The sequence below is a fragment of the Haliaeetus leucocephalus genome, unplaced genomic scaffold (genome assembly GCF_000737465.1).
Source record: "Haliaeetus leucocephalus isolate CR32 unplaced genomic scaffold, Haliaeetus_leucocephalus-4.0 Scaffold170, whole genome shotgun sequence".
Taxonomy (NCBI): domain Eukaryota; kingdom Metazoa; phylum Chordata; class Aves; order Accipitriformes; family Accipitridae; genus Haliaeetus; species Haliaeetus leucocephalus.
Genome location: NW_010972606.1, coordinates 763,306 through 777,838, shown reverse-complemented (window position 1 = coordinate 777,838; position 14,533 = coordinate 763,306). Strand labels below are relative to the sequence as shown.

Here is a 14,533-nt window from a genome sequence, read left to right as displayed (position 1 = left end):
CCATAAGTCAAGGCCACAGGAGACTGTTAACTTCCCTGAAAAAGAATTTGAGAGTTGTGAGAATATTCCCAATGCAGAATAGGCATTGCTGAGGTCATTCTTCCACTTGAAGTTTGAAAGTAAACCCTCACACACATCCAGGGCCCTTCATCATCAGTTGGTTCCATGAGGAATGAAGTGTCTTAGTTAAAGCTTAATAGGAACCCAAAAGAAGAATCTGTTTCATCCTGCTGCCTTGCAAGGTTTACTTACTACACAGCTTTCTTAAATAGCAGAGTCAGAAAGTAAACCTGCTAAATCTCTCTTCTTGCTTCCAAAGGTCCTGATCCAGCACATACTCATTTTGTGTTTAATTACATGATGTTGCAAGAAGTTATGAAATTTTCCTGGCAAGAGTTTGGGATGTGAAGGAGTTCCTGCAAAGCAAAGTGTTGTTGAAATATTTACTGTTAATCTATCTATTTGAATATACTCTATGTGTTTGAAAAAGTGCCCTAGAAATATTTATTTTTTAAATATTTTATTAGAAATATTTCTTTCTGGAAACCAAGGCTGTCTCATGTCAGCTGTGCAGATTTCAGAAGAAGGAAAAAAAGACAAGATTTTAGTATTCTTTTTTTTTAATCTCATCATCCCATCTCTTGCCTTATCTTTACATAAATGATACTATAATGATTTAAACTTTGGTTAGACCCAGTTTAAAACCTTCTCATGAAACACTAATGAAAAGCAGTATTTTCAATTAAATTATTCATTTATATTTGTGGAAACTGTCTGCTTTCTGAGATTATTTTAAGTCTTTTTATTGGGGGACTAAAAACTTTGCAACATCTTTATGAGAAGTTTCACTTGGAGGTGGAGAATGTTTGTTTAAATACTGAGTTTTCCTGTGACCAGGGAGGGAAAAAATATTTTCTTGCCATTGTCTGGTCTAATGCTCTACAATTTTCCTATGTTATAAATAGGTACTTTTATCCCTAGAGAGAACTTCCTAGAAAACAGTTAGCCGGGTGTTCATATCTCTAGTGTGCTAGGAGGCCCAAAGGCCTAATCTTTTCAAAAATAACCTGGGAGTTACTCATTTTTGTGGCAGCGTGGAACTTTGTAGTTACTCAAGTCCTACCCATCTGAAGGTATTTGAGTATGCCTTGATGACAGTGTCATTTGCTAGCTGTGCTGTAGCATCACATCTCTAGGGGCCAGGATATCAGAGCTACTCAACGTTTATTAGCTCCCACTAAGGCACCAAGATATATGACAGCGGTGGTGAAGACTCAGATGGAGAAAGCTCATTTCTTAGCTGTGCCTCCTGCATGGCCATGTCTGCCCTCAGGGTCACCTCCATCTGCCAAGGGATTTTGTGTGGCAGTGACTCCCCAAAACCCAACCTTTTCTTTTTCTTTGCTTTACTGCTTAAGGAATTGCAATTTAAAGATGAAGCAAAATTAAAAGCAGATTGTAGTAGTGTTGACTGTGGTTTGTTTTGCTTTCCTTTCTTGTCCTTATCTTTCTCTTCCCCTGCCATTTATTTGCCTTTGTGCGAAATCAGTGGTAATGTCAGGTGCCAGGTAGATACTAGGAGAGACTGACAGCCTTGATTCTGGCAGAGCAGCAGCAACACACATTCCCTGGGCTATCTTGCTGAATTTTCTTTGAGATAAACCATAATAATATGAGAGAAGGTAACAGAGACTATTGGAAGGAGTTTCAGTGAGCACCAGCTTCTATTGGTAGCTCTGCAGTGTGGGAAACAGACTGAGATTGCTAAACTTCTTTCACGTGATCCACCAAAAAGCCATCACATGATCACAAGTTGGTCACAACCAACCTGGGCTGGACTTCAGCCAGTCTTATGTATTCTTTATTCTTGGTCCCACAGGAATTGCTGACATTTTCTGGAAGTTTTTTAATCTGTTTCCTTTCCCTACCTGCATGGTTTTTCTGCTAAATGAAGCTTGGTCCGTTCACTCCCATCATTCATTTAATCTTTCTAACCTCTTTCTGAAATTACAGTACCTTTGCAGAATTGCAGACCTTTGCTTTCACTGCTGATAGAATGAAGTTGTATTTCTGACACATGCCTATTTCTAAATCTTAAGACAAAAGCCATCTTCAGGGCTGGATGACACATGCAGTTTTCTGGCTGCCACTCAGAGCAGGAACATCTTGTCAGAGATCAGACCGCAAGCCTGCGTGCTGAAGATGCTTTCCCTAAGCATGTTTTCTATCCAAACTGAAAACACCTGTAATGGCTAAACAAACTTGCATTTGTTTATTTTGTAATATACCAGCAGCTGTTTTCTTGTACGATGTCTGGGATTTCTCCAGCCAACCTACTTAATAGTGTAGAATTCTTGTTTCTTGGTCAGTTTGCCTGCTTTATTTGTTTTCTTTTATTTTCAGCCTCTGTTGGGCTGAGTTGTAGTCACTGAAACAACTGTATCTTCTTAAAGCTGTAGGCAGAACCAAGCAACTTATTTCAGGAATGAAGGTGGAAAGACAGTCTTGTGATCATTCAGTTAACAATATGAAAACCATTAAACCATGACATAGATTATTACATTTCCAGCATACCCAGTGCAAGGTTTCTCACTTAGCTGTAGTGGTCTGTTCCTAGATGGATGCATTGTACCCATGACATTGTGATCGGCTGAGGAAGGGTAGCTGCCTCAATCAATTAGTTTCATCCTCTGTTTTCTTGCTGAAGAGACCAAATCTTGGTGGTGGGTTTTTTTATGCTCATAATAAGGACATACTCTGTTCTGAGATGAGAGCATCTTAGACTCTCACTGGGGAGCTGAGCTCACCCATTCTTCACATCCCAGAATCAGGTCCTTATTAGTGAGCCAGAAACGTCCAGAAGATCTGATGCAACTGTGCAGCATAAAGGTCAGATGCAGGCTGTTGGAAAACCATCCTTGGGCTTCAGTGGGGCTAAGATCTGACCATATGTATTTGTTGACTATAATTGGTTGGTTCAGCCAAATGTTGATTTTCATCACTCTTCTGAAGCACACAAGAAGCTGGAGTTAGAAGGCCAAAGCAGGGACACTCACAGGTGTAGATGGGGAGCTGCTTTCCACAAGCCAGCCAAAAAGTTAACAGTATGCTTTTTTTGGATAGTCAACCATCTAACTGCATTTATATGACCAAAATTTACATGCATAATGTAACATTTGTCTTGAAATGGCCATCCTGCACTTTTACTAACATCATGTTCCTGTCTCCATGAGAAAGTTAGTGTGTTTTGTTTGGCTTCCATCCCTAACAAAGTAAAACAAAAACTCTGGGAGAGGAGTTGTCTCTGTCAGTCTTCTAAATTGCTTGGTCACTGACCAGTGTGTTTTATTGTTGCGCTGTAGTTTCTCACATCAATTTTTAAAAAGAAAACAAACAAAAAATCCCAGTATGTTAATAGTTTAGTAAACAACTAAAATGAGAACGCCTGTTTCCTCTTGTATTCTTTCCTCTCTCTGCTGCTGAAGACATATTCCCCTTTCTAGCACCAGGCGTTGAGAGAATAACCATAAGTGACAATCAGGTGAAATAAAGACATTATATTTGTTGCTACTTCATAGTTTTTATAATTACAATATATTTGGTATTATTATATTTTGCTGTGATATATAATACATACTGATACAATTGAACTGTTATCAACTGATCCTGATATGGTTGAACTCTACCATTCCTTAAATGAGCAGTTCTCTAAAAGGGAAAAGTCCTGAATATCACCGGTAGCAGTTTCATAGCACCACATGGATCCCCTACTCAAGCAGAAGTAATTATCCCCTATAACTAAGATTGATGGAGAGAAGCTAACCACAACAATTGCTTGTTGTTTGTGTTATAAAGATTTATGTTTTACTTTACATACAGGGTATGTTCATAAAAACTGTGTAAAACAGTTCATAAATAATTAAACACTGTGGCTTATCTGAGTCCAGCAATTCAATGACTTGCATATAACTTATATTTAATGTCTTTTAACTCTTCTGGAAGTTACTGGAACAGAATCATACAAATTATGTGTGATGTATGAATTTCGTAAATCATGTCCAAAACTTTTTTAATGATTTCTTTATGAGATTCATTTTTTTGTTAAATAAGGGTGCAACTGTAATAAGAGATTTCACTGTGTACCTGGTGCTAAAATTAACTTATCAACAAAAAAGAGAATCCAATTATGTAGTTTTGAGAATTGTGTATAATTGATGCACATGTCAGTGTGTATATATGGGTTAAGTTCAAGATTTCTTGTATTTTCTTACCACATTCAACCACATATGGTCTGACAATATTCTAAAAGTTATTACTGTATGGTATCTTTGGTGCAATTTAAAGTAGTCTTTTTCAGATTGCATTTGGAATCAGCGTGTTTATTTGAAAGTTATAAAAACCAGCAATGATATAAAACCAGAGTGAGTGAAATTATGACAACATAGAGGATAATGTAAGCATATATGGTGAACCACAGAGTAAAATAATTGCTAAAATAATTTGTCTTAATTAAGATGAGAACAGGCAGTGTTAATGAAAAATAAAGGCTGATCAGTACCTGAGTTGTCACAGTCAGCCTGATTTAAGCACTTTCAGAGGTATTGAGCTGAAAACATTTTTAGAGCATAATACAATGGAGAGGTCATTGTATCAGACTGAACATTTTGCAGAACAGCACTCTTAGGAGATTTGTGATAACTAGATGGCAGACTGGATTAATGTAGTAGACTCACACCCAAATCTCTCCTAGGCCAGGAACAAAAATGAATGTGGATTGTAGGTCATACAACAATGTCTGCCACTCTCCCATGAACAATCTTTTATAACTGAAAGTCAGAGAAAATCCAGGAATGCAATAGGAGAGAGTTTCTCAAGTCATATCGAAAATGCTGAGAGAGGATTCAGTTTACTTAGATTGGTGTTTTCCTTTCTTAAGTGGCATTTCTTTTCCTGTTTATATTTTCCATTGGATTCTGTTTTGCTGTCTTTTTGTATGGTGAATTTGCTGAGAACGTGTCTGTGTTTGAAAAGGTTTTTTTACTGTCTGCCAGCACTGCTGAAGAGAACATGCACCCATTTTCGTGCTAGGCTTTAGAGACTACCTTGAGTAGCAGCATATGGAATTAAGATACTGCTTTTATTAACAGTAAACATGAAAAACCTAGAGCCTTTCAACATTGGACATTTTAGTGTCATGACGATAAAGTAAGGGTTTTTTTGGTGTACAGACTTCTCTTTTATCAACATTTAGTCTTTCCCTTGATTTGGGAACTATGTTTTTTCATTTGACCCATAGTCACATCAGTTCTAGAAGCTGGGACACACAGATCACTGCAAAAATCAAGAGAAGCAGCTAGGAACAACTCCTTGTGTTCAAAACCAGAGTGATGCAGTTGCGGACACGATGGGGGAGAAGGGGTGGCCACACGGCTGTGTAGTAAAAGATGTAGTTCTGCAAATACGTTATGGTTAAGGCTCAGGTGGAAGATCCATTGCCTGATATTTTGCCCAGGCCATGCAACATACTGAAGTACAACTGCTGTGGGCATAATTCTGTACCGTCTTGGGAAAGGCCGAGGATAATTCCGTAGGTGTTTTCCCTCTTTTCCCTGGTTCTGCATTACATTGGTGAGCTCTAGGAAGGAGCAAGGCGTGAAGCACAGGGCACTCCTCTCGGTGCTGGGGCCCCTCTGCCGAGCTGGGGCTTATTGTGATTACGAGAAAAGCTTCAAACAAAGTTAAATGAGCAGGAGAATCCCACGCACTTTTTCCACAATGATGTTTTTTTACTTGAATGACTAGTTTTCCACTCATTTCTACAAATCAAGTTGTTTGGCCTTGGTTGTGCCAGTTACCCCCGAGGGAACGCAGCATTTTTGCTGCCTGCCTCCCCTTCGGGTCACCCTGTGTCCTGGGGCCAAGGGAGGCTGAACGCCGTGGCGGGCACAGGGACGCTTAGGAAACGTGCCCCTTTAACATCAGGGGAACTTCTCCCATGCTGTTATTCACACACTTGGCTCCTTATGTAAAAAGCATGTGTACATTAGGTGGCTGCTAAACATTAACTAAAATAAGGCAAAACTTTTGTCAGGAGGTGATAGTGAGCGGAGATAATAACTCAGACATGTCACTACTTCTGTGACAGCAGAGTGGTGTGCAGTCAGCAGACCAGTGATTTTACTGGCAGCAGTGCACTCCATCCAGTTCCAGTGTAGGAAAATAGGTGTGAGGTGTTTTACGTATTTTTACTTCGGTTTAGAGTTTGGACTCTAGCACATCCTGCTAAAGAGAATACCTAACAAAGTCGTTTTAGGAGTAATTTTCTCTCGTATTTATATACATTTGTATAGCAACTAAACTAGTATTAGGAAGGTATTTAGCATATTTTTGTGGGTTTTAGTGTGCTTTATATGCTATATCATAAAAGGTTCAGTATTGACTGAAGAGTCAGCTTGCAAAAAAAGTAAATCTTATGTATCAACAACGATTCATAAATCATTTGTGTATGTAGATTGATACAGAAGACATCTGGCCAAATACTGCATTTCCTGAAAAATTAAAATTTGGAATGATTGAAACTATTTTCAAATTAACACAAATTTGGTTTAGATTACATTTTTTTAAACAAGCCAAAATATTTATTTGCTGCTTTTTTATTTGAATAATTTTTTCAGGCCTAAACAAAATTCTGGTTAGGATTTTTTTTGTAATTTAATTTTTAGGGATTTTGAAAATACTAAAATATAAATGAGAAGTTTTGTTGTGGATGAGTTCCTGCTCTTGACTGAAAATAGTGGTCTTTCATTTCACCAGAAAAACTTACATTTTCTGAAATAATCATTTTCAGGCTTAGGAGATTTGTGTCATGTTCTTCTCCAGCTAAACATTGAACTGAAATAGTTTTTCTACAGCTCCAACTACCTGATGAATACAGTAACTGAGATGATTAATACAGTAACTGAAATATTGTAGTCTTACACAAAAATAACAGCATAAAATTCTGCTTTGTCTTCTACTTTTGTTTCAAAAGGTAATAATTCTGATCTTCAATTTCTCCCGATGTTTTTAGCAGTGCACAATTTCTGTCTTCCCAAGTGATTTCAACAATGGCAGATACTCAGTATCTGTAAGTAAACACTGAAAATCACTTGCTTCATTACACTTCTGGGCCATTAAATATCTTCTTTCATCTATCTAATTCCTCTCTTCTCATTGCCTCAGCAGTGTGACTCAATCAGGCATATGTTATCTTTCCCAGATCCTTTTCTGAACATAGCATAGTGCACAGGAATGCAGTTTGTCAAACACATTGTGTCTGAAATCCTTTGTTGGGAGAAGTGGAGAGAAAGAGATTATAAAATGCCTCAAAACCTTCAATAAGGCCATTCCCAGGTTTCTTACATCTGTTCAGCCAAACAAAACATTTATACCTCACTTTGATGTATAGGATAGGATGGGATGGGATGGGACAGGATGGGATGGGATGGGATGGGATGGTGTATTGTATGTATTATTTCTTCAATAGCATCTGTTGCCCAGGCTGCAGTTTACAGAGAATAATTTATTTTATGCTTTGGCAAGTTTTTAGACTCATCAAGGCCAACACAGAGGGGAATTTAGAAGAGAGAAATTTATCTGTTGTCTATAATGTTGATTTTCATAGGCAGTCAGATTTAAGTTCCTGATATTTTATGTCGGAGAGATGAACAAAAATACCCACTCAGACTGGTGATGTGTGTTTTTCATTGCTCTGCTAATACAAGCCTTTCCGAGCTAAAGTCAAGCAGTGCAAGTAAGTTCTGAAGCCGTTAGCTTCTGTCAGCCTGAGGGAATCGCTGACTGACTTCCTATAGCATTTCCTCAGAATTTTGTACACAAAGTTTCTTAGTACCTGTCTTACATGCTAATTTGTGTTCAATGAAAAACTATTCTGTATGCAGAGAAACTTCTTCTCAAATTCATCATAAAGCCTTGACACTTGGCTTCAAGTATTTGATGGTGCGGGACCAGGCTCAGCCTAAAGGCAGTCAGTGTGTGTAGATGCCAGAGGTGGCGGGTACGTTCATGTACTTTCTGTAAGAATAAAAAGGGAGGACAGTGATCGTTTTCCCCCTTGGAAACAAAAATTTTGCAACAGCTCTGAAGAAACATTTATTTAAAGTACGTTGTCACTGCGGGTTTAAGTTGAACATTTTACACCATTTTGAGAAATTAAGCTAGAATAGGTAGGAGTAGCCATGTTCCAAAGTGACAAGTGAGCTGTTGAGTCCACCCTGATGTTGCATACACCAGTGTTTTGGGGAATACATGCTGTTTTCACTGTAGTAAGCTGAGTTACGCTGTGAATTCTTTGTCAGTGTACTCTGAGAGAATTTGTCTCTCCTTTCCAGGTCAGATATCCAAGGGGAAGTCTGGGAAGGCTTTGTAATGCAAATGGAGCTAGCCTTCATTCACACAAGGAATGCTAGATGCTAACCCATAAGGACTGAGTTCAAGATTTCTGTGAATATGTGGGATTTGAATTAACTCTGTAATGAAAGCCTCTGAGAGCTAGCGCATTCAGTGTCTAAATCACTTACATGATTTAGAAAGCTAAAATTGGCCCTGTGATGATAAAGAGAGTACTGGTTGATACTGCTCCTTGGCATAAACATTAACAGGAATACCACCCATGACACTTGGGTGTTTCTTGAACAGCTGGTATGTTTTGTTTAATGTAGTCAAAGAGAAGAGTGGTGGTAGGTTTGTTGGCAGTGGGCTGCGCTTATGGTGGATGACACAGATAACCGAGATGTGTAACAAATAGCAAAGAAACAGATCCAAGCAAAAATGCTCAGATATAATCTTTGGTAGATTTTGTGTGTTAGAAAATATAAAGCACGTTAACAGGCAAATAAAAACGCACCAGGCAGTAACAACCATTACATTTATACAAACTAAAAATAACAGTGAGCTCAGTTATTCAACTCTGATAATCACCTGCAGGACAGACAACTTCCTGGAGTATCCTTTAAATCCATGATATTTTCATGAAAGATTAGAATATGGATATGGAATGGGGAAATCACAAGTCCTGGGTTTCTACATGCAGCAGAAACACCCTATATTCTACAGTAGTACTTGTTGTATTTGCCCCAGAGGAGGTTTGTCATTTATTACACTGTTTTGTTGATTGTATACCTCTTTTCAGCTGTGTTCTTTTGCTTTGTGGAACAGAGTCCAGATGCAAAATTAAAATTACAATTAAAATTACTGGAGGACTGAATGTGTCTAATTATTTTGTAATTTTATTTCAGTACTAATATTTTCCTTTTTTTTTTTTTTTTTTTACAGAGGGTATGAACTGTATGAACAAAGATCATGGGTGTGCACACATCTGCCGGGAGACGCCCAAAGGTGGGGTTGCCTGTGAATGTAGGCCTGGCTTTGAACTTGCCAAAAACCAGAAGGACTGCAAATGTAGGTAGATGAAGATTAAATTTCAAATGCCCCAAAATGTCTTATTTTCCTCATTGTTGTTATTTTCCAGAAGCCAAGAAATCAACTTTGTTTTGGCCAAAGGTGATTTCAAATTTTAGTAATGTGGTTTTTGCTGTAGAAGTTGTACTTGGGGATGGATAAGAGGGACTGAATAACAGAATGTTGGCGGTAACTCCGTTAGCAAAATGGTAACAACTTTTCTACCTTCCTATGAATTCAGAAAAGTGAGGGATCAGTTTAATCCAGGCTTTGCTTGTAAAGCAAAACAAATAAAGCATAGAGGATTCTGGCTTGCAATATTTTGAAGGTCTACAATGATAGATGTATTGATAGATCTACTAATGGATTTAATGATAAACCCACTAGAGCTATCGAATTAAGAGTGTTAATTCCTCTTTTTAAAAGGATGGAGATGTTTGCTCTAGTCCTGATTCTACTGCACACAGTCTACTTTTCTTGTTATTGCTTGGAACACATGCAGCTCTGTCATATATACTGTTCTTCAAAGAAAAACCCTGAGTAATGTATTCTTGAAGCTGGGATGCTGAAGATACCGATAGCCATTAGCCCACAAAATTGGGAATTGTTCTGTACAGGTTAAAATATTGACCCTCTCTAACTCAGCACCATCATCTGAAAGCTTCCAAATTGCATGGGAGTCTTTCTGATGGCTTCAGTGAGTGTTAGAGCTGACTCCAGTGGCTTGCTTTCCTACTTGGTAGCTCTGTGAGAGACAAAAAAAAGGCAGTGCAATAAAATAACAGGAAACGTATTGTGCTTTGCATAGGGATGGTATTTTTGTGATAGCCTTTCTTCCACTTCATCTTTTTTCTTCCTGAGATGTTCACTGTGTAAACATGCTTAGATAATATTAGTTCCCAAAAACGAAGTCAAAAGAATCACCTTTGAATATCATCAAGAAATGCCACAGGATATTGTACAGCCTGATTGCTCCTCAGTATTAAGAGGCTACACAGGGCCAAAGGCAAAAGCACAGAGAAAAATTGCCTTTATGGTAATTTTCATTCTCAATGTTTATTAGAAGTGAACACTGTGTGTTGTTAATTGCAGTGCAACATCAGCTACATTGGTAAAGTGGGAGAGGATGTTCATGTTGTTTATTATTTGTTTCCACAAATTTGTACATTCCTTGGGAATTACATTATCCTTTTGCATAGTGAGATGGTAAGAGGAGGATAAGAGCCTTTTCTAGAACAGTATTTCTAAATGCCTCAAGGTTTAGTAGAGTGAAAAACTTGAATTTATTCTGTGCCCTGTGGTGTTCAAATTGTAGTTGGAAGTATAATGAACTTTTGCTGACAGACCTCTAAGTAGGGACGCTGAGTTTTTCAAGGCTGCAGAGCTTGCTGCAGAGTACACGACCCCTAAACCCACAACACATTCTGCAAATATGTTCCAGAATTTTATTTAAAATAACTGTACTTCTAGCCCTTCCAAAAGCAAAGAAGTATAAAGCTGTAGCCAGATAGCCTGGGACACTAATTGTGAGATTACAGCAGGCTATTTATAAAGGTCTAGTTCTGAAACCAAATCTTGACTTTTAAGAAAACTTTTTCACAGCTAACCATTTCAGTGGAATTGAATTAAATCTTGAGCTGCAGCTTTGCAAGTACCAAGTACGGCTATGTTGAAGAGCTGAAAAAGAGACACTTGCCCCTTGTCAGCCTGGACTGGGTCTGTAGCCCTGCATACCAGGGACTGGTAGGGTCCAATATACCCCTAGTATATCCCTGTATCCCTCTCAATTATTCTGATTTATCATGGTCCCTCCAGGAGACTGTGCCTTTCAGGGTTTGTCAGAGCTTGCTTCTCTGTTTTTTTATGTGAACAAGTGACAGAAAACCAGTACCTCACTAAGTGAATTTTTATCAGCCATTTTATCTGCAATTGAATCAGAATACTGGGAGAAGTTTTCAGATGTATTGGCCCAAGTCCACTAGTAATGAAACATGTGTTCCTCAAAGGAAAAAGTAGATGTTAAAATAAGTTAGAAAGCATAAAAAATTGGAGGGAGGCCCCCTGCTTTTTATGCATGCATTACAAGATTGTCATTACATCCTAATTACATGATGACATATCACCTGATCATATCATCGCATGCTAATAAGGCAGTCGCTATTGGTGTCTTGGTTCATTCAGTGTACATGATGGTCAGTGCTCATTAAATAGGCTTTTGTTCAATAGCTTCCTCTCCATAATTCAGTGTCATGCCTTCCCTGCTGCGCAGTTTTTAAACCCTATTGTGAACATAAAATTTTTAATTTCCTCATGGGTTTTCCCATGATACTCATTACTGTAATATCGAAGTGCTTTGTAGGCATTGGTAATGTATTTTCAGAACATTCTTGTCAAGTTAAAAAGTACTGGTTTGCCTATCTTACAAATGGGAAATGAATATAGAGATGTTCATGTCAGAGTCATTTAGTAGTGGTAGGTGATTAACAGGAAACACCCAGAACCCAGCTCAGCATTTATAGCACTTTAGTACGATCAAAGCCAAGCTCCCAATGGCTCCAGCTGTAGTTGCAAATGCCATGGAGAAAGAAATATAATATTAGTAACTTGTAATAGATGTGATTCAAGTGACTTGCCAAGCCCTAAGTAGGAATTCCATGGCAGGGGCAGATTAGAGTTTTTTTAGAGCTCTATTCACTGTCTGAACAAGACCATCCTTTCTTGACAGTCCCTTTCTGATTTACTACTCTGCAGCAAATGAGACAAGATTCTCCAGCTGTTTCCACAGATCTGACTTTCCCCAGCTCCACTGTGCACTGAATAAGACAGGATTGTTTTCTGCATTTGTCACTAAGGATGGTTATCATGATGCAATAATTCTACGTACCAGAAGTCTGGTATTTTGTAGTTTTTGAGTGCTAAAAATACTGTCTAGTACGTTTACAATAAAATGCCATCCCACTTATGCCAAGTGGCAGCTTTTCAGCCCCTGCTGACAATGTTCTCATGCAGCTATTTGCTGTCAGTACAAATACCTCCAGAATGTTAAAAATGTAAGGCCATACTAGAATAAAAAATGCAAGCAATGTTGCATGCACAGCTTTATCACATAGAAAGAGATGCTCATATATTTATATAAATTATATATTGAATGGCCAATTTAGTTAAAAAACAGTGCAATTTTTAATTCATCTGGAATTACAATGTGCTGGTTTGAATGGTCGCAGAAAGCCATGCTACAAAAACAAAAGTTCTGGCTTATTGCAAATTCTGTGGCATCTGAGCCATAGTATATATTTCAATCCACATGCAGACGAGATCAGGACATCGTTGTCTTAGGGGATTTTTGGGGTTAGTGGGTACTATGTGCTAGGTTTAATAATTGGCCATATGTTTTCAAATACTCCTTGTCATGGCCATGTCAGATGGAAGAGACCAGAAAAAGGATTATATGAAAGTTCAGAGAAGCACTGAAAACAGAATTTAGCCTGTAGAGTGAGGCTGAATTCTGGTATTTTCTCTCTTCTGGGGGTTTTAGCATGAAACATCAATATCATTATTTAGTGGAATAAGTACATTAAAATACCTTTTGTTCTTTAAGATGTCATTCCTCTTCCAGACAGTTGTTTCTTGTCTTTCACCATCAAGATGCCATTTCAAGTCTAGCCCATCTATTTCTATGGATGTAAGCACTGGCCCACGTGCAAAGCAGTGTCTCAGGACTGCTTAGCTCAGCCCAGCCAAACTGAACAGATGCTGCTGCTTACAGCACAGGCAGGTGGACAGTTAGGGAGATGATGCCACACTGCCAGCTTGCAGGCCCTGAAACGTGGCTGGCCAGTTCAAGAGCCTGAGCGTTATAGTCAGCAAAAAACATCAGTCTTGTTTGAGGGCTGTTTGAAGCATCAGTGTCAGGGCTTCGGCTCAGGATGCCCCATAGCTCTTCATTCACAGTAGAAACTGTTGGGAGAATAGACTGGTAACTTGGCCGCCAGCATTAGACACCTCACATAGGTGGTGTGCATCTTTGTAGGGCTTGTGTGCTGTTTCTACTCGTGTTTGTAGCCAACACGAGCAAAGCCTCCCCTGTGAGATGCTGGGTTTAGCCAGTTGTACAGGGTATTTCTAAGGGCAATCGGGTATCACTAAGGGAAAGAGCCCAGCATCTTGATTGCACTTAAGACATACAGGAATGCTGAAGCAGTGCCAAAAGCAATGGTGTTACTCTGGTTTTAAATCCGCTACGTGGGGATAAGTATATCTGAGTTCTAACAGATATGTGTATATTCTCCTTCGGTAAAAAAAAAAAAAAAAAGAAAAATTACTTACTATTTTCCATCCCTTTTATTGTAACATGATTCATAATATTTGAAGGTGATCTGTGTCTATCAGAAGTTACCATTTTGCCTCTTTTTGTTTGCCTTTTTAATGTCACAGACTCTGAATGATCACACAGTCTTTTGCATAGCTGTAGAGTCCAAATTTATCAGAAATAATTTCTAAAAGAACACTTTGAGATTTCTCATTAATTTTGCTTTAATGCTTCCTGACAAAAATGGAGTAGATCTGGATGTCCCTTTGCTTTTAAATAGTTTTGGTTTTCTTCCTCTAAGCAAGAGAAACTTCTCAGTGTGTCATTGCCACAGAGTTAAGGCTGGAAGGAAATTGAAATGACATGTTTTACAACGGGATTTTGTACCAATTTCACCTGCAGAGCTGTCAAGCTCCAGAATTTTGGCTCAAGTTGCTTAAAATAAATAAATAAATTGTAGTCTAGACAGAAATTCAAATCCTTCAAAAATGTGATTTACTAATATTTGTAAGAGACAGGAAAATGAACTGACCTATGTCTGTGTTCATTGACTGGGTAGAATAGGAACCAGTAACTTCTATATACAGGGAAACTATAAAAGAAGTGTGTGATTCTGCAGGATTTAGTATAAACCCCATCAGCCTAGTGCGATTTTTCATAGACAAATATAGTGAGGAAAAGTCCCTCATATTATGTGGATCAGGGAAAACACATTAAGATATTTTCATCTCTGCCAGCAGAGGTTTCAGCAAGGAATGCCAAAAA

General features: G+C 38.3%; 1 protein-coding gene across 1 annotated transcript in view; it reads left to right on the top strand.

Moving 5' to 3' along the window:
- The window catches only part of SCUBE1 (signal peptide, CUB domain, EGF-like 1), a 210,529-nt gene that overhangs the window by 97,444 nt on the left and 98,552 nt on the right, over positions 1-14,533 (top strand). The window contains exon 5 of the mRNA XM_010563586.1: positions 9,334-9,459. Coding sequence (XP_010561888.1) covers positions 9,334-9,459 — 126 coding nt within the window. The remainder of the gene's footprint in view (positions 1-9,333; positions 9,460-14,533) is intronic.